The 26,151-nt window shown below is 31.5% G+C and overlaps 4 protein-coding genes and 1 pseudogene across 5 annotated transcripts; 1 reads left to right on the top strand and 4 right to left on the bottom strand.

The window, feature by feature from the left end:
• The first annotated feature begins 3,574 nt into the window (after positions 1-3,574).
• Positions 3,575-6,175, top strand: LOC123711050 (defense protein 3-like). Its single transcript, XM_045663445.1, has 3 exons — positions 3,575-3,835; positions 4,413-4,604; positions 5,871-6,175. The coding sequence occupies exons 1-3, from the start codon at positions 3,645-3,647 to the stop codon at positions 6,070-6,072; spliced, it is 585 nt and encodes a 194-aa protein (XP_045519401.1). The 5' UTR covers positions 3,575-3,644; the 3' UTR covers positions 6,073-6,175.
• Positions 6,176-8,804: 2,629 nt separating this feature from the next.
• LOC123711471 (UDP-glycosyltransferase UGT5-like) lies at positions 8,805-11,849 on the bottom strand. Its single transcript, XM_045664079.1, has 4 exons — positions 10,924-11,849; positions 10,359-10,581; positions 9,966-10,185; positions 8,805-9,149 (listed from the first exon to the last, which is right to left on the bottom strand). Exons 1-4 carry the CDS (start codon positions 11,743-11,745, stop codon positions 8,873-8,875), a joined length of 1,542 nt encoding a protein of 513 aa, XP_045520035.1. The 5' UTR covers positions 11,746-11,849; the 3' UTR covers positions 8,805-8,872.
• A 150-nt stretch (positions 11,850-11,999) lies between these two features.
• LOC123711469 (UDP-glucosyltransferase 2-like) lies at positions 12,000-17,837 on the bottom strand. The gene is made up of 4 exons (XM_045664075.1): positions 16,957-17,837; positions 15,727-15,949; positions 13,332-13,551; positions 12,000-12,999 (listed from the first exon to the last, which is right to left on the bottom strand). The coding sequence occupies exons 1-4, from the start codon at positions 17,788-17,790 to the stop codon at positions 12,696-12,698; spliced, it is 1,581 nt and encodes a 526-aa protein (XP_045520031.1). The 5' UTR covers positions 17,791-17,837; the 3' UTR covers positions 12,000-12,695.
• Positions 17,838-18,292: 455 nt separating this feature from the next.
• LOC123711470 (UDP-glycosyltransferase UGT5-like) lies at positions 18,293-20,835 on the bottom strand. Of its 2 annotated transcripts, XM_045664077.1 has the most exons (4): positions 19,990-20,835; positions 19,594-19,816; positions 19,126-19,345; positions 18,293-18,729 (listed from the first exon to the last, which is right to left on the bottom strand). In XM_045664077.1, the coding sequence occupies exons 1-4, from the start codon at positions 20,815-20,817 to the stop codon at positions 18,441-18,443; spliced, it is 1,560 nt and encodes a 519-aa protein (XP_045520033.1). In that variant the 5' UTR covers positions 20,818-20,835; the 3' UTR covers positions 18,293-18,440. The 2 variants fall into 2 exon arrangements, with proteins under 2 accessions (XP_045520033.1, XP_045520034.1); XM_045664078.1 differs by lacking the exon at positions 18,293-18,729 and having other exon boundaries at positions 19,122-19,345.
• A 3,647-nt stretch (positions 20,836-24,482) lies between these two features.
• On the bottom strand, positions 24,483-26,151 carry LOC123711474 (annotated as a pseudogene).

Below are 26,151 nucleotides of genomic sequence, written 5' to 3'. Positions count from 1 at the left end.
TTTGTCCATTTGTTTTTTCTTTTATATGGCCATGTTGATACAATTAAAGAAATAAGTGTTCATGATCGTGCTGCCACAAAATCGGCAGATTTTCTGTACTTATGTCTCTTCTTAGAATATTACACCTACTTAAAAAATTCGTACATCATTGCATCGAAGTGTTTGGATGGTATCAAAAGTCAGCAGAAATAAATCAAAACAGCCAGTTTAGAATTACATAACAGTCTTCGTAAACCTATCTTATGCAGCCCTATATTTGGACGAGAAGCAATTTGCGATGCGGTTTTCCCCACAGAGCCTAATTTCAACGCGTTACGCTAGCCGCTGGAGCCTTCCGTTTGTGCAATAATTATCCATTCGCTCAGAACTAAAACAAAGATACATTTAGATTAGTTGAGTTCCATAATTAAATAACAGAAACGTGTGTTAATTAATAGGGCTATTAAAATCGCCGCTTATTTTAATTAGCTCAATCTAAATGTATAAAATATTGTGGGTGATTTGAAAGCAAATATATTACGTTATAAATGGTAAATACAAATTCTTGTTCTGTTCTGTTATTGTGATAATTAATATAGTTTCAGTACGCACTAAAGAAACTCAAATAGAATATAATAAGAACCACCTTTATTTACCATAGGAAATTTGGGTTTAATGTTAAGATTCATAGCGGAAAATGGGCAGGAGGCTCACCAGATGTGAACACTCATTGTTAGAGGCCTGCGAGTGTATTACTGGCCTTTAAAGAATTGGTACGCTCTTTTCTTGAAGGACCCTAAGTGGTATTCGTTATGGCTAAGTAATTTATAAACGTATTGCTTTACGAGATACTTTGAACTTAACTTCTAGATGCCGATTTCAAGCAATTTTATTTACGCACATATTATAAAGACAATCATGACATGTTGATCTGATAACGCCCCCTTTGTTTAACTTTCTTATGACTTACAGGTGGTACATCAGGGATTTAACACCCTAAAAGTCGCACTATAAACCATTAGGCTTCAAGAGTAAACTGTTAATTTTATAATATTAACAGGATATTAGGAAGCTTGAATTGGCAACCCGCTGTGCCATATCGGCTGTTCCCCAGTCTGCCAAATTACGGAATAATCCCTCGAGTGTCAGCATTCTGGCTTCGAAGCCTGATTTACCACGTAAAGGCCACTCTGTGACACAGTAACTTATGTAATGGCTTGTTAAATTTCAGTTCCTGTGGTTTTATTGATGATTCAAAGTTTTTTAAGAATGTAGGGATTGCGTGGAATCTAGTCCTCCTTAGAAAGGACAAATAAATTAGGAGGTATCGATTTAACAATTTATTCTTTAGAAAACTTGTGTATACCATATATATTACATTATGTTTAACTTTATTTCTCATTACAAAAGAAATATATTTTTATGTACAGAAACTTTATATTTACGAACTAGATAGACGTCATCGTCGTCCTTATTTTAGTCTACTAGCTTCATTCTGACTTATAAGTTTATTGCCCTTTTAAATAGGTAAATAAATCTAATATAACCCTAATATTCCTTCAAACAATTTGTAGCTAGATAAGCAAACTCTGGCTGGACGAGTATTGCGTGTAGTTGTGTTTGATTTGTTTAAATGGAAAGCAACTATGGAGAGAGTTATTTTTTACGGAGAAACATTTCAAAAATAGAAAACAAAGAAACCGTCATTATATTTACACTAAGATTAATAATAAGAGGATTTTTTTTAATTCTGGACAGATTTAAAAAAAAAACATCGTTATAAATCTACATATATATATATATCTAAAGGAGCGTAAGTGATTGTAAATAAAAATAACGATTCCTTTCTTATAATCTCCTTTCTAGCTAATTTTATTTTTTATGTTTACCTACCAAATTTTTTATCGAATTATTTTTAGTGTGCCACATAAAGCTTTATATAATTAATATGAATTTTCAGCCTAAGAATTAAAATAATATTTATGTTATTAAAACTAAAGCACGTCAAACGTAAAGTAATGCAATCAATTGCGTGTAAAGTATTTTAATATTATCATAGATTATTTTGATTATTTATCGAACTGTAACAAATATGATAAATTCATATGTTTTGTAAATATATTATGTAAAAATAATGATTTCTTAGGTAGTCCATCTAAAATATGAAATAAGGAACTTTTATTACAAAGTACTTAATTTTGTAGAAGCAAAAAACTAAGTTAAAAATAATAAAATACTTAGAAATTTTTTAATGTTTCATGGTCGCAACTTTGATATCTGGATTAAGTCTCTCTCAATTCGATCACCCATAAATTTTCCAAATTATTATCATAAAAATTGTGTTACCTTGTTAGGAATTGTAACGTCTAGCGAGTATAGACATATTAATTACTTAAATTAATTAGGGCGAACCTTAGCTCGCGTATTACTTCAGAATATTTTTTTTTTGCAAAGATCCTCTAATGGCCTATCAGCCAAACGATGCCGCAGATCTGTGGTGAAGCTAAGCAGCAAGGAAGTGTTATATCCCTTTCCTAAAAAGGTACTTTATTTACCAACCAGGCGACAACTATTCCGGATATCCTCATGATATTTATGAGCGAGTTTGGCCGATACCCGGCGGGACCCGCGTCACTTGTGCTATTCATATTACAGACATATTTGACAATTTTGTAGCAGAATTCTTTCAGCTGTTCTTCTGTACGTTTTCATACAACAATATTGTTTTTGAAAACATTATAACTCTTATTCCAAACTTTTAATACTACTTTTAGTAAAGTCTTAAGGCTTTGACATCGATAGCATAATCTTACTATGCACGCAATCTTTTCAGGTCAAAAGTGACTTATAATATTAAAACTTTATAATATTCAGTGAAAATATTTAAAAAATTCCAAGGAATCAGAAGGTTAAGAATAAATCTCATATACATTTCTCGCTTCATTGAATCAGTCATTAAGTAATCGGGCATTAGACATAATATATGAACAATAATCTCCAAAAAAATTATATGAATCAGCGATAATTAATGAACCTTGAATTGGATGGACTTAGCCCAGATTTTGAAGTATTTGCAACATTAAAAAATAACTTATCTTCGAGCGTTAGAAGTTATACTTCTTTGGCGTAACAAGATAAAAATCTTTTTAAAATTTTATCGTTCGGTTTATAGTAAATATAAGGTATTTAATACATTGAAAGTTTTATTATAACGCATTATTTAGTTAAATAAAGTTTATTTTAATATCACAAAAAAATATTTCTACGTAATTAAAGAAATGGACATTTTGACTATGCTAACTTCAGGGTGTCGGTTTTTTAATGACGTTTTGCGGGTTGTCGGTTTTTTGTGACGATGTGCGCTCGCATCGGAAAATACTCTCATCATTTTTCCCTATCGCACCAAAAAATATTTTTATATATCTTAATACTAATTTTGATACTGATAATAATAATGCATCCTGTTAGCAAGCATAACGATAGTTATTTTAAGTCCCTCGATTACTTGATGCCGAATGAATCATTGCCGGGAATTCACCGGAGCTCCTATAAAAAGGAAAATTAGTCCCTGTTATATTTATTGTGCCCTAGTAGTTCTGTATAACCAGTGCTTTTTTGTTACAAACTTGTAAAAAACTAAAATATTTATTATATATATAATAAAAATGTCACTTACGGGAAATGCTTCAGAAAATGCGGATAAGACGAAAAATTATTTAATAACTGGTACAAAAGAAAATTGTAATAATACCATGACAGCAAATGCATTTGTTAGTGGATACAGAGATACCCCAGACCCCACGAAATTGGGTGCCCCCCATTACTCTGTTGCTGGAGGGAGTCTAACTGTTGAATCGTAAGTACATGTACCATATTTTAAATTATTGCCCCGAATTATATGATAATTGAAGTAATACTTCGTTATCGGCGTTGGAAAAAAGGTACCGTCACATTTTTGCGTTATGTGCCGTCTTTTTCTTGTCCCTACCACGGTTGATTCGAAGAGATTCGAAGCCATTAAATAACAAAAATATATAATAACGATAAACATGGTAGTAAAAAATCTATTACAATTAATGAAATTCTGTAATTATATTAGTAGTAATAAGGTAAAATGAAATAATTGTAATATTTTATTGATGTCTATGGTAATAAAAGCCATCTGTTAAACTTTATCTAATTTTATTTTATTTAAGCAATTTCTGTGAAGTTGCATATAGTAGATCATTTTTTGAAAAATAAGGTCATAAAGAAGCTTCACCTCTTACGTGTGTACTAGTACACGCACACATTTTTTTTTTGATTGGGATTTTTAATACTTGGGGATAGTACTCATGTACTGCAACAAATAACTGTTATCATAAATGAAGTCATAGCCATTTCAAAAACAAATGCAATTGCTCAAAATATTTACTAGGGGTTATTTTTTCCAGACGTGGTCATTCAGCAAGTGTAGTAGCTCAACATATACCCAACTTTGGTGATAGAGTCACTGGTTCAGCAAATTTAAACCTAATTAATTCCGAGAAACACAAATTGGATGCCCATGGTTTTAGCACCCAAACTATACCAAAGGCTCATCCGAATTTCGCAACTCATGGCGCAGGGGTCGATTATACCTATATGTAAGTTAATTAAATTAAATTAAAGTTTAAGGAATTAAATATTATGCTACTATTTGGTCAATATATTCTTGTAGCCTTGTTGTATGTACAAAAAAATATAAACGATTTTAAAACTAATTGTGACTTTCACCAGTATATTACTCGCGTAGTAATCTAAGCGTTCGACCAACCAGGCTCCTGAAGATAATCCACGTTATATGGAAATTATGTTAGATTTTACAACAAACTCCCCGGCGAAATTAGAGAATTATCATTGAATAAATTCAAAACTCTCGTTAAACGTAAATTAATGAATAAAGCTTTTCATAAATTTGACAACTATTTAAATGAGCCTAATCCTTGGGATTCATTTACTCGAGTTCAAACAATTTGTAAGATTTGGCGATTAAAAACAAACATACAATGCCTCACTGTCTTTGGGTGTAATAAGGTGATTCAGAAAGAAGATGATTTAAGAGTTCAGAGACCTAATTATACGATAGTTTCGTCAATACGATAACATCAGTTTTTGACAAATCAAAATTAAATTTGTTTACACGAATATTATATCGAACATGATATGTTCGTGCCTCCATTTAGTTCGGAAATATCTGCACGGAGCAAATACAAAATTTTCACCGTTTTGTAGAACCAGCTGCCCACTGAACTGCCACATAATCGAAGACGTAACCTAATTTCTGTATCTTCAGTTATAAACCAGATAGATAATTAAAAAATAAAAGTGTTCATAAAATTGTGAAAGAAATTTTGAAATAATTGGATTTCGAGTTGATTCTTTACAAACATTAACGAATTTCCTTTTTAAAATTGTATCCGTAGCTCTGTTATTTTAATAACATGACATGTAGGTTTTAGATATTTTTTATTAAATCCAATTTTTTTTGGAATCCACCATCGCAATATTTATTTTAAATACTATTGCCATGACTATTAAACTATTGATCACCATGCCAGAAGTTACAGATCACTACCGTATAATGTTTCCAAAGGGGAAATGATAAGATTTTTAAAAAGAAGGTGTCTTTATAACGTAAGAGAGTAGTTTAATCATCCTTTTTGACAACTGTTATAAATATTAACAGTTCTTATTATTATGACACACAATCTGAATGATATGATAACACGTCAAAGCCACCGAAATATCAGCAGCAAATATATTTTCCTGCTTTGACATTCTCCAAGATGAAAACCCAAGACTTACATAAAAATATAATGGACTGCGCTAAGAGACTGTCATTGTTATATATAAGCTTTGATCTCTTTCAGGAACAAACACGGTGCAAGTGCGTCTGTGACCCATACCCCGATGTTCAACAAGACAGATCACAACCTGGGCGCACACTTTAACCTCCATAAAACACCTAATTCTTCCCTAGACCTCAATGTTGGGGCATCAAAGAGCAAATCTCCCTTTTCAAATGGTAATTGGGACAAACAGGGCTCTTTTATATTCAGAAAAGAGTTTTGATATTATAAATGTATTTAGCACGTACAAGTATAATTTGTGCTTATATTTTTTTTTGTATACAAAGACATTATAAACAACCACTAATTATATTATATTTAACGCATTTTATGTTTAATGTATAACGATTACACATTTTATATAACTTTTTTTATTTATGAGTTATAAAATACCTGCTTGAAAATACAATAGAATATGGTTTTACGCACATTAATTAAATTCAAACATAGAAATTACAACTGAGCAAGAAAAAAAAACACGGACAAACAGTAAAAACTAAAAGTCAAGTCAAAATTCATATAGGTAAAACAAGGTACACTTATGAACGTCAAAAAACGAAATATACATTAAATGCTTCTAATTTTACATTTACTGCCATTTCTCAAATCGAGGGCGTAGAACGGAAGAGAAGAACTGGCAATAAACTCTCCGCCACTCTTTTTAATCGCCATTACACTATGTTCCACATGACATCTTAAGTGATAAATAATCATAAAATAAATTAAAAACAAAGATTTGTCTCAGATTGTCAAAGATCCTTTATCAGCAGGAGGCTTGGTGAAATAGGAGCACGCACTTACATTCTCGTGGGAACAACACGCAAACACATAGTTGAAATAACGGACATAACTAACACGTACCACCCGTTCACGAGTATGAAGAATGGCCATGACGATCCTTGAAATGTAAACTTGGCTACATAAAAAAGCTAAATAGAAACTTAATTCTTAACAGTTAATAAACGGAAAGCAGGAATATTGTTGCCAAATATATCAAATGTAAGAGCCAGGCTTATTTATAGGAGCATTAGATAAGCGAGCTATATATGCGTATAGGAGACTTTTAGTTCTAGTAACTCTAAGAAAGGAAAATTTAGCAATAAGGTCAGAACGTGCATCAAAATAAAGTATTGTATACAAACAGCTAAGAAACCTTACACCCTCCAAGTATCCTCATCATTCTAGTAATATAAACATAGCAATAAATATAAATTGTACTTCTAATTTATACGCACGCAAATCAATTAACCTTTTTGCATGTGTCTTACAATCAATATTTTTTTGCGCGATATGTATTTGATCATATGTCAGTAGCGTGTCCGCGATATACTTAAAACTACTAAACGCCTCCGTCAACGGTCCTTCCGAAAACCGATTATTATATAAACTATATAACCGGAGGGAGGAACTATACAACTATATTAGAAGCAGTGTTGGCCTAGTGCCTTCAGCGTGCGGCTCTCATACTTGAAGTCGGAGGTTCGATCCCCGGCTGTGCACCAATGAAAAACAAATAACAAATAACTCTCTTTCTATGTGCGCTTTTAACAATTGCTCGAACGGTAAAGGAAAACATCGTGAGGAAACCGGCTTGCCTTAGACCCAAGTCAACAGCGTGCGTTAGGCACAGGAGACCGATCACCTACTTGCCTATTAGATTAACAAATGATCATGAAACAGATACAGAAATCTGAGGCCCAGACCTAAAAAGGTTCTAGTACCATTGATTTATTTATTTTTATTTTATATAACCGTCTTTATACGATACAGCAGCTCTATCTCTCTCTCTCTAATTGATATCCTGAACATTTGAACAAAATTTTGTAAAACATTCGCGAATGCTGTTTTGATCCTCTAGATATGTCACGGATGAATGAGTTACACTTGAAAACAAGACAAAAACAAAAAAAATATAAATCGATGTGTAATTGTATCAAAAAGAGTTTTGTCTTTTGTTACCACGAATCAATTATGTCACTACATTTTACCAATGTCTGCTACGTTTGATATCATAATTAACAGTATCCATTGCAAATAATTACTTCTGTTTTTTATTCATCAATACTTATCGATACGGTGGTCAAAATACCCATTTGTAATGTATTTCTTATCAACAGCTAATTAAAAAAATTGGATTTTATTTACTACTAGTTTTTAGTTAGTTTAGTTACTACTAATACATAATACACCTAAATAATTCTACAGCTAAAATAGATTTTTAAATGTGCGCCTCGGGGCGCTATTCTAAGTTGAACTATTCAATTCTCTAATGTTCCGAGGTTCATCTTCTGCTTCATGACCAGCACCTATGGGGAATCAAGGGTCTACATCGATAGAAATCTTATTTTTTACGTCATGTATCGCTAACCTAACCAATTTACTGTGACTTCCGGCTCAGGTTCTTGCTTGGAACCCCGAGACACGTTATCTCCATTATATCCAAAAATATATTTAATAAAACACCAAACAGTACCTATTATACAGTATAGACACTAAATGTATATATAGGTATATATTCATGTCATAGCCATATCAAAGCGTTATTTATCTAAAAGTAGCTTATTATAATTTATAACAATCAACAATAGTTTGCGGACCTTGAACTTCTCTTGCGCTAATAGATATAGAGACAATTATTTAGTATTAAAGCTACTTTAGCCTACATTAATATAATGAAAATATAGGCTTAAAAATAATATGAAAATATACTATATGAGTATTTAAAGATTATTTTTTTTCTGTTTCTTTAAATTTTAATGTTGTCCTTTGACATTTTAGATGCAAAGCTCTTAAAACCGCTAAACCAAATTTAACTAATATAGATGAGGACCTATATACCATGACTCTCCTCTATATAGTGTATATACTAGGCTTATATACGATATTTAGTAAAATATAAAAATATCTCAGTAGTATTGAGATTATTTAATTTAATCCAATAAAACTTAGACTGTATTAGAAACAACGATATTATATTTAGATGTATATATTTTAATTATTATTTGTAATTACGTATAATTATACTATGCAACTTTAACCTTCTTGGAAAATACAATTTTTCTTATACACAGATATAACGATCCTATAATAATGATAAAACTAATTACGATAATCATTAGTAATTTAAATATAAATTCTATTTCATAATATTGGACCCAGGACATATTTGCACCGGCGGCTCGGAGGTGTTTCGCTCCACCATGTCTTAAAACGTATTCCGTCCACCAAACTGCTCGGTCTAATGCACTCACGGACTGATCAGCCATGATACTTCGAAGACTTATAATGTTCTCTTTAAAACTGTAACAAAAATATGAAAGTTATTATATTTGTATTTTATGGATATAAAAACTTCTTATGGGAGGGTAAACCGCTTCGTAACGTAACGCGTACGGCGCCTGTCTGTCTAGCTTCCCTTTCTCTCACGAATACGGCAGCGGTAGGCAGGCTTCTCGTCTCTCACTCTAACCTACAGCGCTAGCCGTATTTCGGACACACGATTTCCCCATTCTCTACTCAGTATTTAGTGTACGTTAGATATTTGTTAACAGTGAACCTCAAAATATTACCGTTTTTATAATAATTATTAAAAAAATATGAATAAACCAGAAGATGATCGGAACGTTAGAAAATTAAATAGTTAAATTTAAATTAGTTTAAATTATCACTTCTGTTGGGTGTCCCACATTATTTATATATTTGTTTACAGATATGTATGGCCAAATTTCAACTGCAAAAATTATAAAACTATTTTAAAACTAAGTGATTTTTATAAAATTGCCAGAAAACATTTTCTAATAGATAAATAATAAGGATTTTTCTAAGATTAAATCCATAGTAGTCCGTAGTAGAGGGATTCAGTGATGCAATGTGATGTTAACGTGGTAGATGAGCAAGAAAAGCTGTTGATGATGCGTTTAGCCTGAAATTTATAATTTCTTCTTCCACAATAATGCAGCTAATTCAAGCCTAAATATCATTAATCGATTGCAGTTAAAACTGTCTGAAACTGGTAAAGAAAGCAAAATATTCAAACTGAGTCCGGACTTTCGGGATACATTTATATTGAACTTCTGTAAAACTAGTGAATATTGTGAATCTATTTAGATTAATTACCTTGGATCATTTATAACGGTTTTAATTGCTTCACTAAAAACACCTTCAGTTATTGTTTCCATATCAAGTCGAATACCGATTCTGTGTTTCTCATATTTCTCTACATTGTACCATTGATCTCCAAGCATAGGTATACCTATGAGCGGTACTCCAGCTGTTATTGCTTCGTCTGTTGATTGGAGACCGCCTTGAGTGACAAATAATTTAACATTTTTATGCCCTGAAAATGTTAATGATTAATACAATGTACACAAGTGTCTAATGCTGTATTTTACGTTTTTTTACAAAAAGTCCTTTATCGTTAACACTCGCTAAACTATGTTATCAGAGCTATATAAAGAATAACGTGTAAAATTGCATTTGAAAAAGAGACTTTCACGAAAATATACTGACTCAGTAGGTCTGATTGTGGAAACCATTTAGATATTTTAATATTAGTCGATTTTCCTGGCATTTCATCTGCTTCCCACTTCCACAGAACATCATAGGGAAGTGTGGCAAATACTCTGATTAACGTTTGAATAAATTCTTGTGGTAAAGTTGTCGAAGGAGCATTAGTTCCGAAGCTAATATAGATCACGCCATGTTTCGAAGAGTCCAGATATGTCTCAAGATCCTTAAAAAACGAGTTCGATTAGAATACTTTTTAAAATAAAAAAATATATTTTACATAAGTGCAATGACACCAAATTTTATCATGTGATCAATCTTACAAATGTTTAATACTATACAATTAATTTAGGTATATACCTAAATTATATAATTTATGAGATTTTTGTAATGAAATCAATTTTGAAACACCTTTGATATTTAATTTGATTCCTATAATAATTAAGTTAAGATCATTTCTGAACTCTAGGATATATTCTATCAATGTTATAAAATATATATCTTTTATTTTTATCAGTCAAAAGAACACCATCGTTATCCAGTGACGGAATCATTAAAAAAAACTTACTTTTGGCAATGGTTTCTCATGCTTTTTGTGAATACCCCAAATAGATATAACATTTGCTGGCAAAGGTTGATTATCAATCCACATAGTGTGAATATTCAGAAATAACATATCAACATTATTTTTCAATTCACAATATCCAGGCAAATCCGGACCCAAAACTTCTCGAAAAGTATTAATTTCTTCATTCTCTTTCTTATACCATAGCACTTTAAACCACCAATTTTTGTAGAATTCGTCTAGTTTCTCCCAAAACGTTAGATTATATAATCTCTGCTGAAGTGCTAAAGGATATAAAATCGGATGCGATTGAATTCCAAGAGTCTCATCATTTCCGATCATCATTCCAAATGAGCTCACTAAAATCACTGGTACCTTAAATATATAGGAATATACTAAAGACTGTCTCGTCCACGCTTCCACCAATAGAATATCAAATTGCGTAGGATCCTTCATCAATTCTTGAATTTTTTCATGTTTTAGGTGAATCACAGTTAGTTTACGTATTATATTCACAGCTGCCTCTATTTGAGGATATAATGTACTTTTTTGTCCAAACTCTAGCTTATACACAAAGTTGTCTCTCCATAATTTATAGGAAATATCATGAACATCTATTTCCGTTAAATTTGCAGGTGTTCCATTTTTAAAAACTGGATCCGTCGTCAAAACCGTCACCTGATGGCCACGCCTGGCTAGCTCCTGTGTAAGGGGCCGAAATACAACCTGATGGCTCACAGATGGCGTCGGGAAAATAGCTAATATTTTTGCTGATTCACATACTGTTATTATACACAAGGAAAAAACAAGGAGTGGAGTGAACATTGTGACAGTCGTATTTATAATGAAAATTAAATAGTATCATCTATCGAGTCACAAGAAGTATAATATATACGTCGTATTTGCCAACTATAATTTATGATGACTCTCAGTTAATAATAAATAATAACAGAGATCAAGCAATAAAATTCAGCAATGTTAATGACACAAAATTACTTCCTAGTTATGATTTCAAACGTCAGATACATGATAAAGCAAAAACTAGTTTTTCCGCTTATGAATTCGGATTAAAATAAAAATTCCAAGAATGTTTATTTTGCTTAATACTATGTGATGTATTCAACATTGATTGAAAATAAACGGTAAGAAAATATCAATAGTACATTCGGGTAATTATTAGTGGTGGTAACAATTTTATTTTTAAACGTGCTTAGAAGAGCATCCATACGTAAAAATAAATCATTGTAACAATTGGTAATGGGACATTGGAAATAATAAACATTTTAAAGACTGGAAAGTAACATAAAAATCATTCAGAATTAAATACATTTATCTAACCTTATATAATATATAAAAATTAATACTCATATCCCTTGGTCACGGCATCACGCGTGAACGGCTGGACCGATTTCGCTAATTCTTATTTTGTTGTGTTTGTTTTTGTCAGGAGAAGGTTCATATGGAAGGAATCAGAAAATTTAAGAATAATTTGCCACCAGCCACCATTAAGTAATCCTTAAGAGTGATGCTTCGGTCAATAATCAATTATTGTTTGTGGCATTAATCTTGAAAATCCATGTCTTTCCCATGGCCAGTTATATGTCGCCTGTTCCCATGTCGGAATACCAACAAAACTATTTATATACGCGCCAGAAAAACAAACAAAGAATTTTGTATCTCATTTTAGTTAATTATACAATTTCTAAATCAATATTTATAATTAAGACAGGACAACGTTTGTCGCGTCCGCTAGTAGACAATAAAACGATAAAAAATTAAATTTGTTTTTTATCTTGAGTTACCTCGAATTTATGTGAATAGATAAAACATCGCAGACGTCTATAAACAAGATGGCTTGTTATTATCAATACTACTATAGTCGTAAAGATTAGCATTAGCAATTTAAGCATAAATTCCACTTCATAGAACTCAAACCATGACAAATTAGCACTCGCAGCTCGAAAGTGCTTTGCACCACCGTATCGCAGCACGTATTCGGTCCACCATACCGCTCGATCCAACGCACTCTGTGGTTGATCATTTAAAATATTTCGAAGCTTAAGTATGTTTTCTTTGTAGCTGAAAATAGGAGAAAATTGTTTGAATCCTCGCCGAAATAACACTTTAAAACGCGTTAGTTGATAGAATGCTCAGATAAAATTCTTAGTTATGACTACTTAAATATAGGATGTAATAAATATGGTAACAATTATATTTATGTAAAAATATCATTATAGAAGTTTTAAAAAAATGTTAATAATAAAGAAGTCATTAAAAAATTAGATAGTAAACGAGAAATAAAACTATAGAGAAATATAACCTAAAACTACAGCTTGCCATCAATCATCACATAAATATGATAATAATACGAAATATGTTGCTGGAATACGTTTAACAAATAACTTAAATACCTTTTATCACTGATAACTGTTTCGATCGCCTTCAATAGTTTTTCTCTCGTTATTGTTTCTATATCGAGACCAATGCCAATTTTGAGATGTTCGTAAAACTCCACATTGTACCATTGATCAGCCAGCATCGGTATCCCTATGAGTGGTACCCCAGAATTGATAGCTTCATCGGTAGACTGTAAACCTCCTTGAGTGATAAAAAGCTTCAAATTTGGATGACCTGTAATTAAAAATATTTATGTTCAAAACGTATTGTATATTTGTATAACATATAACAATGTATTTTAATATAATAATTAATTAAACTAAAAAATCAATGGAGCTACATCTTTTTTAGATCTGGGCCTCAGATATCTGTATCAGTTTCATGATCATTTGTTAATCTAATAGGCAAGTAGGTAGGATAGGCCTTCTTTGCCTGACGCACGCCGTCGACTTTTTGGGTCTAAGGCAAGCCGGTTTCCTCACCATGTTTTCCTTCACCGTTCGAGCGAATGTTAAATGCGCACATTGAAAGTCCATCCGGCGCATAGCCGGCGATCGAACCTCCGCTCCGATCGAACGCTGCTCTTATTAAACTTACTTTAATGTTATACATATTTTATGCGAAAATATTATCGAAGGTCTGTTTGAATATCATTTACGTAGTGCTTTGTCTCGACTCAGAACTCTTACTCATTAAAAAGCCGTGTTCCGGAAATAGTCCATAATGACATGAGGTCCTTAGGAACCCTGCACGATAGGATGTTTTGACAAGACGAGACCTCTACCACATTTAATATTTATATTTAGTTTTATTTCGACTGCTAAACTTATAATTGTGTTAACGCATACAACAATAACCATCAATTACGAATGGATATAGTACTCATGAGTTAATTTTTCGAACAAATAGCGCTCAGAAACCAAATTAATAATGTATTAAGTGTATTTAATAATAATAATATTACTGATCGTGATCATTAAGGCGGCATTGTTTTGTTAATAAAATTGAAAATATTTGTCAAATTAATTGTTCTGACTATAATGTATAATAAGAAGGATAATAAATGTATAAATCAGAATATATTCACAATATGACTTGTCTCAATGTATAACTCTGCTATTGACCCAGATAATTATCATATAGGATGTCGCCTACATTCAACGAAAATCTACTGTCCGACACTCAAACAAAAAAGTATAATTTCAAAGCAATATGCATAACGGAGATTGCGTAGATAAATAAGTAATATTTTTTTACAAATAGACAGCCTACACTTATGAACTTGTGAAGTTCACTCCAAGTTCATTGTTTGTAATGGATATCAGGTGATGGTCAGATTCACAATTCCCATTTGAATATACAGTCAAAATCTGTTATAACAACAACGAAGGGACTACACATATTTGGTCGTAAAAACAGATAGTCGGTAACAGCCGATGACGTCCCTAATACTTTTACCCCCCGGGACCTTTGATTTTGGTCAATATAACCGGTGTGTTGTTCTAAGCGATGTCGTCGTAAACGGTTTTGACTGTATACATATTTATAATCAAGTGTAAACGTCTCTATATCTATAGAGTTATTAATATTATAACCAATTAAATAATTAAAGAAAGGTACGGACCTCGATCTATGGTTTAACTATTTATATACAAAACTTTTATAGTTTAAGTATATATAACACATTATCAGACATGAAATTGCAAAATTAATCTCTAACACACTACACTAAGTCAAGGTTCTCTTATCAAAGCACTCAATTTATCAAATGCGTAATTTATGTAAGATAAGATATGTATATAGTTCGTTTTATATGCAATTTATTAAGATAATCTATCTATTTATGAAAAAAAGACGCGAATTATTTTCCTTTGTGTAGTAATCTCGTACAAAAGTAAGGTTAATTTAATCATATTAAATTCGATATATATTTAAGGTTAATAAAACTTTAGAAATTAATACTCTCTTGATTAATCTCAATTAAAAGTCGCGGGAAACAGATACATAAATAGCAATTTATTTCTAAACATATATTATTCTAATAAATATATAACGTACGTTATAAGTATGCCATATAATGTATACAATACAATATAAGTATATAAATATATTAATATCACGTATGGCAATAAAAATTTGTAATCTTACAACCAATATAATAAATATACTATGAGCTGATTCAAACAACGAATTATGTTAATAATATATATCCGTTAAAAATGAGAGCTTTTTCTATGATATAAAATAATAATAAAAGCGCCATGTAGATGCTAAAAGCTATGTGCTTTTCAATAGTTGCGCATGACAAAAAATATTTGTAAGAGGGACCATATTCCATGTCTTTTAAATTTTACATAATAATTATGTTTGATAGAAGATAAATAAAAGATAGCAATTTATTCTACTTACGTAAGAGATCAGTTTGAGGTAACCATTTTGATATTTTAATATTTTTCGATATACCGGGTAGCTCGTCTTTTTCCCATTTCCACAAAACGTTATATGGCAATTGGGAGAAAACGTCGATTAACGTATTTATTGTATCCGAATGCAACATTGTCGACTGTGCATTTGAACCCAAACTAAAGTATAATACACCATTTTTGGAAGAGTCCATGTACTCTTGGATGGCCTGCAAATCAAGATAACAATCAATAATATCACAGGTAAAAAAAATAGGAAAAAGATTACAGATGCTGCTAAAACATTAATTATCATATTTATAAAAATTTCTGTTAGGGTAGGAAAAATTAATTCCTACCCTAACAATCTTCTTTCTTAAATGACCTAAACAAACCTTAGACATCTTATAAAACAATTAAATTACTCTATTAATAATTGTACATACATTTCTGTAGATAAATTGAAACGTTCAAAGTTAATAACAAAATATAATGACAGCACAAGACCACAGATTCAAAACGTTTGTCCTTGAAATATGATTAACATTAGTTAGTTGAGAGTTAATCGAGAATGCTAATTAATAATTCATATGATATATGGCTCCAATTTGAATGTAATAATTAAGGAGTTTTTTTTTAATTTTATTTTCATTTGGTATATTTAATTAAACTCATTGCAGAACTATGGTTGGATAATATTTCAATAATTAAAATACTATTTTTAATGTTACTGTTCGCGCTAAATCGGTGTCAATCAAAGAAGGATGACAATTTCCGATTTGACTTTGACACACGAACGGGAGATGGTAGGTGGTGTCCCGGTGTTATGGCGCATACCGTATAGCATTTATGGATATAGCTCCCGGATACCCAGGCCCACACAGTTACATTATTTTACATGTACATACAACAATGTACACTGCAACTCACCATTTATTTCATTTACTCACAAATAATTTTTGTGTTAAGTAAGTTCAATTTACTCTACAATCACAGTAATCAATGTAAGAAATTTAAATAGTTTGGTCCATAAAATTATTGTTGCTTTATATATCAAAAGTTTGCTAAGAACATATTTTTGACATGTATCAGATCTAACAGAATAAAGATCGTTCTAGAAAGTTGGCATACTATACACCATTGGGACATTGCATATAAAGTACCTAGAATTTGGCTTCGTCGAACTTTTTCAAAATTTTGATAAATTAGAATTAGCAAGTATAAAAAATGTACATACCTGAGGTAGAGGTTTTTCTTGATTCTTATGAATTCCCCATATTGAAATAACATTGGGTGGAAGTGGTTGATTGTTTGTCCATATAGGATGAATATTTAAAAAGAGCATATCTATATTGTTATTCAGTTCTTTATACGAAGGTACGTTACTACCAAAGTATTTACTTAGTACTTCATGCTCCCTGGTTTCACTCATATGCCAATGATATATAATCCAATAATGCAGGTATAATTCGTATAACTTTTCCCAAAAGGTCAGATTGAATACCCTTTGGCGCATAATTATTGGAAATAAAATTGGATGTGTAAGCGCACCAATAACTTCGTCATTTCCTAACATGAAGCCAAATGAACTTATCTGGATAACAGGTACTTTAAATTTATGAGAATACATTAATGCTGGACGTACACATGCCTCGATAATTAGCAAATCAAATTTACTATCACCGTTAAGCAAAGCGTGTATTTCTTCCGTATTGACTTGTAATTCGAGCATTTCTTTAAAAAAATCTTCCATATTCTTGACTAATTTAAAAACACCGGTTTTTTTACCAAAACCTGTGTCACGTTCATCGAGTCCATCTCGCCAAGCGTTGTATGAAATATCATGTACATCTATTTCGGTTAAGTTTTTTGGTCTACTATCCTTAGTAAATACTGGGTCTGCTGTGATCACTATAACTTCGTGACCCCTTCGGGCTAATTCTTGAGTAAGAGGTCGAAATACTACTTGATGACTTATTGATGGCGTGGGAAAAATCGCCAAAATTCTTGCTGTGTTTATTTGAGAAAATGATAATATAATATTGAATAAAACTGTTGACTTTATCATCATGTACAAAACTACCAGTTAGAAGATTGCACAATATACTGACTGATATAATAAATATGCACTTTATATAAGATTGTACTTTAGATTATATATATCGGTATTTATTATCATATAGACTACTTTAAATAAGATCTCGTCATTGTTACGTAGACTTAACTATATAAAATCGGTCGCTAACAAACAGGAAAACTCAAAAGATACTACTGTTGTTGTTATGAAACTCGAACATCGTTAACTATACCTTAGTATCTATATCCAGTTATCATAATCAATCAGATCAACAGAAATCTGAAGCCTTCACCAAAAAGGTTATAGTACCGTTGGATTAACACATATATATTTTTTTTATTTGACAATCGAAAGTATATTTTGAAAATAAAAAACTTATTTTAATTAAAAAATATACAGTATTTACGATTTTCTTAACCTACATAGTACCTTAGTATAATTTCATGTAAATTTTTATTATTATAGTGTAAAATTGGAAATGTCTTTTAAGTAAAATAATAGAATCAGATTTACTTTCAGACATCGACAGACATAATTTATTTAGTTACTTAGAATATGTACATATTAATAACAAAACAATAATTATGCCAGTCACCCATACAGTACTTCAAAATATAACATATAACAAAATAACCTCTACAAAACTACGATGTTTTTGATTTATTTGAACGTAAGTTACTTGGTACAATGATTCTATATACTCTATATATTAAATACAAAATAATCGCAGCAATTAAAAATACCAATGAAACTAATTTAAATAAAAATTCTATCTCATAGTATTCAAAATAGGAAATATTGGCTCCAGATGCTCGAAGGTGTTTCGCTCCACCATGTCTCAATACGTACTCCGTCCACCAAACCGCGCGTTCTAATGCAGTCTGGGATTGATCATTCATAAGCCTATTGAGCCTTATAATGTTCTCTTTGTAACTGAAAAATATTGTTCATTAACGAAGAACTCTGTGAAACTGTGAAACATATTTTTTACAGATTTTATCTATACTAGTTTAATAATTTTATTTACTTTATGATTTTCCTTGTTTATCCTAATTCGATTAAACGATAAATGATAAGTAAAAAACATTTTACCTGAAGATAAAAAAAATATTATGAAAAATATAATTTAATCGGATGTTTACGGTAATTGCTCTTGCAACTCACTTCTGGGATGATCACCTAATGGGATCAGAAGATATTCCACATGCTATGTCTAACATATATTGAGGCAAATCCAAAATTTGTCTGATCCATAAGTATTCTTCTACCAAGAATGCAAAAGATCTTTTTATTTTTTTATAAGTATACTTTTAGTCATCATTTCATTACCTCTTATCATTTATAACTGTTCCAATAGCTTTCGTTAATTGCTCTTCATTGATAGTATCTAATTCAATTAGGACTCCAATTTTATGATACTCAAATGTCTCAACATTATACCACTGGTCTCCAAACATTGGTATCCCTATAAGTGGTACTCCAGCATTCATAGCTTCATCCGTCGACTGAAGACCTCCTTGTGTTATAAATAACTTAATATTTGGGTGGCCTGATAAAGTAAATAATAATAATATTATAAATATACATAATTAAAAATTACACCAATATTCATGCGTAGATACGAAAAAAGTAACCAGACGTACTTTCATCAATATAAAATTTACACTGTAAGTATTATCTGTCTTCAAGAACATTATATAATATTTTTAACTATGTAAAATCTTAATACTAGGTTATTAATTACAAATGGAACTACATATTAGTAAATTAATAAACCACTACATTAAGTTAACTCACGTAGCAAATCTGACTGTGGTAACCATTTCGCTATTTTAATGTTCTTTGATTTTCCAGGAAGAACATCCGTCTCCCATTTCCATAGCACATTGTAGGGCAGTTTAGAAAATACGTTAATCAAAATTTTTATTTTCTCCGGTGGCAGCATTGATGAGCGAGCATTTGATCCAAAACTAATATATATCACGCCATTCTTGGAAGAATCTAAGTATTCTTTGAGATCCTAAAAAGTAACAAAGCATTAGAAACTTAATTTCAAATACGGTAAGCAAAACAAATATTAAATATTGTTTAATTGTAAGACTTTTGAATAGACTTGTGATTATAATCGACTTTTTAATACCATCAAATTTATGTTTTTTCTAAAGTAATTAAATAAATTAACTTTAATTTTACTTGTGGTAGAAATTTCTGAGGGTTCTTATGAATTCCCCAAATTGAAATAACATTTGGTGGAAGAGGTTGATTATGATTCCACATGGGGTGAATATTTAAGAACATCATATCCACATTTTTATTTAATTCTTTATAAGGTGGTACATCATCGCCACCGAAGTATTTCTTGAACAAATTGAATTCCTTTTGTTCAGTCGATTCCCACATATTCACTATCCAATAATGCTTATAGAATTCATAAAATTTCTCCCAAAACGTCAAATTGTGTAGTCTTTGGTGCATCATGTTTGGATACAAAATAGGATGAGAAGGTGCTCCAACCAGATCTTCTCCTCCAAAAGCCATTCCGAAGGAACTTATTGCGATAACCGGTGCTTTATACAAATGCGAGAACATAATAGCTGGTCTCGCACAAGCCTCAATTATAATTAAATCATATTTTTTACTTTTATCATTAATGAGTTTTTGTACTCCATCAGTCTTTAATTGTTCTTCTACGATCATACCAAAAAAGGTTGCCATTTCTTCTGCTACTTTGAATACGCCAGCTTTTTCACCAAATTCCATACGTTTGCCTTTTATTCTTTGTAGCCACATATTGTATGAAACATCATGGACATCTATTTCAGTCAAATTTGCTGGGCGAGTTTGGTCATTAAATGCTGGGTCTGTTGTAATGACCGTGACTTCGTGGCCAATTCTAGCCAATTCTTGAGTCAAAGGCCGAAATACTACTTGATGACTTATAGATGCCGCAGGGAACACTCCAAGAATTCTTGCCCCATTAGAATTATGGGCAGTTATCAAAAAAGTCAATAATATTATCATATATATATATTGCGAATCTGAAGAAAGACTAAAAAAGGTGATTATAAAAATTACTACAAGTATTTAAAACAAGTCTTATCGATTTTTATCATAAATAACATATAACAAATTGGATAAAATGTCCGTATATTGTATAAGAATAATTCATCGAAATAAGAAGAAGTAATACAATTTACCGTATACATTATATTATGAATACTGTTGACTGTAGCGCCAATGGCGCATTTCAAGAGTTCATTTATTTACACCTTATTGTAACTTACCTTATCGCAACCAATCAATCTCTTCCAAACAATCCAGACTACTGTGGACTACATACTACATACTAGAATTGGAAAACAACAAAAACATAAAACAGGCTTATTAAAAATGACAACGACTACAACGAATTAGATGGAGGACTACAAAACTTAAGTAATTGTTTACATAGGGGATTTTTATGGTTATTATGGCTGTATTATTTATTTTTATCTAAATTTCATTGTTCTAAGCAAAGCTTCAATTTTAATATAGAGAGTTTGGCATGTGTATATTTTATCACGATTTTAGACTGTGATACAAAATGATACATGACTTGCATTTTTATCTTTTGTGACTAATAACTTTATCATGTTTCTAAGCTAACTCCCATTCACAATTTTGTATTTTCCTTTGTGTTATGCAGATAAAATAAATATTGTACACGATAAGCCCGGACATATGTTAGAAATACTATATAAATAAATTTTAAGTGCGCGGCTGGCTGCCTGCATAGCTCGAAACATTCAACAAGTTCTAGTACGTACGTAGTACGTTTATATAAATTACAAAACGATTACATATATAAAATCTACTCATCCTGAAAGATGAAGTTTTTATTTTATATTCCGAAACTTTGTTTAATTTGCAAATCATGTCTTAGATCGACACGTCGTAATGTAGATTGGATATTAAAACATAATATTATTACGATACAATACGATAATAAGAATTCTCTCTTGAATAAACGGAGTCTTATTTGAACACTCTTTCGCTTCACTTCTAATAACTCGGTCCGATACCAAACCTTACATGGCGACCATGCTAGCGGAATCATCTTTGAGACGTTGTTCGATATTACAATGGAGAGAGTAAAGTTTTGTTGTTTCTACGGTTTAGACATACGCGTGGAAATAAAGGTTTCTGAAAATAGGAGGAAAAAGTTGTAAGGAAGCAAATCGCGGTCTTCATCGTGTAAACCGCAGCAGCACGCGGGAATTCGGATTTTATATGTGTATGGTTTTTCATGATTTGTCTATAAACTGTACAGGAAGTGTCTTAAAGAAAATAAGAGAACACCACAAAGAATGACCAAAAAAGTTAATTTAATTAAAAATAAACTTCATGAAGTAGCTGTAATTTATACACGGTATGAAAATTTGATTGATATTAATCAAACAGTTAAGAACAAATATTATAAGAACGAAGTTATTTTAAAACAAATATTATTAATTTCGAGTATTAAAATGAAAATTACCTCTTTGTTGTCAGTAAGTATCAGCTCTGCCTCTCGCCCTTCTTCCTCGAGTATTATAGTAGCTTGAATAACCTAGCGTATGCGGTTGTCCTCTATATGGTGTACCGTGACCTCCACACTGACCTCGGTAGTTAGAAACACGGCCCCTGTTATAATTAAAATTATTGAATGGTTGTCTATACTTACCCAATATTTCTCCAGTAGCCGCGGCTGGTAAGCTTTCTTCATGTGCACCTATCAGCGAGCTATACTTCCTAACTAAAATTATTGAACGAGTACCAAAAATGTATCGAGTTTGAATCTACGGTGAAGTTAAAATAACCCAATGACATCTATCAAGTGTATACGTAAGTAAAGAAACGGCCCACAAGAAAGCCACGGCTCTCCACGCTTGATAGGGTGGATCTAGGTACATCAATTACCACAGACGCATCGCCCAGTTTGCCCTCTAACCGAGTTGGGGTCGTTTAACAGTTCCGTTCCTCAGATGAGCACATTTACTCTTACTTTGTTTAAGTCTATGCTAATGCTATAATAAGCCACTTGTTCCTTTTTTTTAAACGTTTGATGTCCCTACATGGGTCTGTAATGGGGGGTTATGTGGGACTCGCTGCTGATTACTATTTAAGCCCTTCAACACCATCTGTAATCGCCTTGTCCTACGACGCGTTCAGTCGAATCGAGCCGATCACCTGAATATTTTTTAAGCCACACTTAATTAAGTAGGATGGACTTTATACAGCAATTATTACACAAACTAACTATCACTCAGCTCGTTCACCCTGGTTTGAAGAGAGAGGCTGCAAGCATTAAACCTGAAATCCCCCGGGATATCGGGTTTAATGCTTGCAGCTCTTCTAAATTCTTTTGTGCCTGCGCCAGTCTTAAAAGAAGATAAAACGCGCTAATAATCTAACATTAATAAACGAACAATTCTGTAGATTCAAGTAATGCATAATGTTTCATAAATTTGCTGTAAGTAACGGCCGCTTGCATTGTATCGAAAAACAAGTTCAAGGTGAGGTTCCAACCCTCCACAAATTCGGGTTCGCTTATATAGGCTTTTGCTCATCAAGATTTTGTTTGTAATGAGGTTCATTTATTTAATGTTCTGAACCAATTTGAAAAATTATTTCACCGTTAGAATTCTATGTTATCCCTGATGAACAAAGGAACTTTTTAGGTGTGGGACAAAGACGGAATAATACTCGAAAAAGAGGGAAGATTAAGGGAAGGGGGAAACTTCTTGTAGTCAGACTGATCATTCTAGAACGTCGTACGAGAAGAAGTGATGTTCTGAAAAGATGCACGAAAGCATGTTCGTTCTATGATTGTCAGATAAGGATAGAATACCAGCTACTCACGACTACTGTACTATACTGTACTGACTACTGTTCGAATATCATTTACGATTATTCACAAGGATATGAAGGGGACCAAAACGCGAACAGTTAAGTTTCTAGTGCCATTCCGAAAGATAAAAATGCGAATTGTGAAAAAAGTGATCAAGCTGTGAAGTGCGCGTATTTGTGTTTTTCTGAGTTATTTGTGTATTTTTAGTGCAATTCAATTCCTCGTTGATTAAATTAAAATAAATCCTTGAGATTTTACGGCGTTTTCTATCCGATTTAATAAACAGCTATTATATATCTGACTTTCCAAAGTATATTTTAATGTTAATTTCTGTTCTTATAGCATATAAAAGCCTTTTAAGTATTTTTATAATTACATTTACTTTCACACATTGAAGGAAACAATTTATTTTTACTATATATTTACCTATACAGACATAAATTTCACTCATTAACATATCATTCTTAATATATGCCAACCACCAAAACATTAATATATATATATATATATATATATAACAAAATGAATAAACATCTAGTAACTACCATGTTTTCGATTTTTTAGAACGTAAGTTACGTGGAACGATGATTCTATATACTCTATACATTAAATACATAATAACCACAGCAGTTAAAAACACCAATGAAAGTAATTTAAATAAAAATTCTATCTCAAAATACTCAAAATAGGAAATATTAGCTCCAGCTGCTCGAAGGTGTTTCGCTCCACCATGTCTCAATACGTACTCTGTCCACCAAACCGCGCGTTCTAATGCAGTTTGGGATTGATCATTCATAAGCTTATTGAGTCTTATAATGATCTCTTTGTAGCTGAAAAATCCATTAATGAAAACAAGATTTTTATTTTTATAATTAATTTCCTAATTTGTGCTTATTATATATTTAACGTAAGTGAGAAATATCAAATTAAACGTAAAGAAGAGGACTCTAAACCATAATATGCAAAATTGTGTGTCCCCTCATAATATGTATTCCTCTAATAAGAATGAAACAGATCATTTAATTCGTAGAATTATTCCGTATTTTTAATTTAATTACTTCTTATAATTTATAACTGTATCAATAGCTTTTGTTAATTGCTCTTCAGTGATCGTTTCTAATTCAATTCGGACTCCAATTTTATGATACTCGTATAACTCAACATTATACCACTGGTCTCCAAGCATTGGTATTCCTACAAGTGGTACACCGGCATTCATAGCTTCATCCGTCGATTGAAGACCTCCTTGTGTTATAAATAATTTTATATTTGGATGGCCTGGAAACGTCAAAAATAACATTACTATAAATATACATTATATAAAACACTTATTACAAAAATATTTATGCGGTAGTAGGTACCAATACCAATCAAGCATAAATTCATCATAATAAAATTTACATTCAAAGAAGACAGTATTTAACTTTTAAATGAAACTAGATATTGACACATAAAAAAATATATATATATCATAAATGAAACTTACGTAGCTGATCTGATTGTGGCAACATTTCGCTATTTTAATGTTCTTCGATTTTCCGGGAAGAACATCCGTCTCCCATTTCCATAGTACATTGTAGGGCAGTTTAGAAAATACGTTTATCAAAATCTTTATTTTCTCCGTTGGCAGCATTGATGATAATAATAACCAAAACTAATATATATCAGGCCATTCTTTGAAGAATCTAAGTAGGCTTGTAGATCCTGAACGTAAAATTAAAAATACGCTTAGAAAAACAAAAACTAGAAGTTGAATTATTAGGTAATAAGGCATCTTGTGAATATAATCGTATTATATATTAATACCATGAAGATTTTGATTTTTTACTATCAATTTTTTTTTATTTACTTGTGATAGAGATTTTGGAGGACTCTTGTGGATTCCCCAAATAAAAATAACATTCGGTGGAAGAGGTTGATTATGACTCCATATCGGGTGAATATTTAAAAACATCATATCCACATTCTTATTTAATTCTTTAATAGAGAGTATCATCGCCACCAAAGTATTTCTTTAACAAACTCAATTCCTTATTTTCAGTCGATTTCCACATATTAATGGTCCAATAATGCATGTAGAATTCATTAAATTTCTCCCAAAACGTCAAATTGTGTAGTCTTTGATGCATCATGTTTGGATACAAAATAGGATGAGAAGGTGCCCCAACCAGATCTCCACCTCCAAAAGCCATTCCGAAGGAACTTATTGCGATAACTGGTGCTTTCTATAAATGCGAGAAAAAAATAGCTGGTCGTGCACAAGCTTCAATAATAATTAAATCATATTTTTTACTTTTATAATTAATGAGTTTTTGTTCTTCTACGATCATACCAAAAAAGGTTGCCTTTTTTTCTGCTACTTTGAATACGCCAGCTTTTTCACCAAATTCCATACGTTTGTCTTTTATTCTTTGTAGCCACATATTGTATGAAACATCGTGGACATCTATTTCAGTCAAATTTGCTGGGCGATTGTGAACATTAAA

This window comes from Pieris brassicae, chromosome 6, assembly GCF_905147105.1.
Source record: "Pieris brassicae chromosome 6, ilPieBrab1.1, whole genome shotgun sequence".
Classification (NCBI taxonomy): Eukaryota; Metazoa; Arthropoda; class Insecta; order Lepidoptera; family Pieridae; genus Pieris; species Pieris brassicae.
The sequence above is the reverse complement of the archived record's forward strand: the minus strand, read 5'-3'. Positions and strand labels throughout refer to the sequence as shown.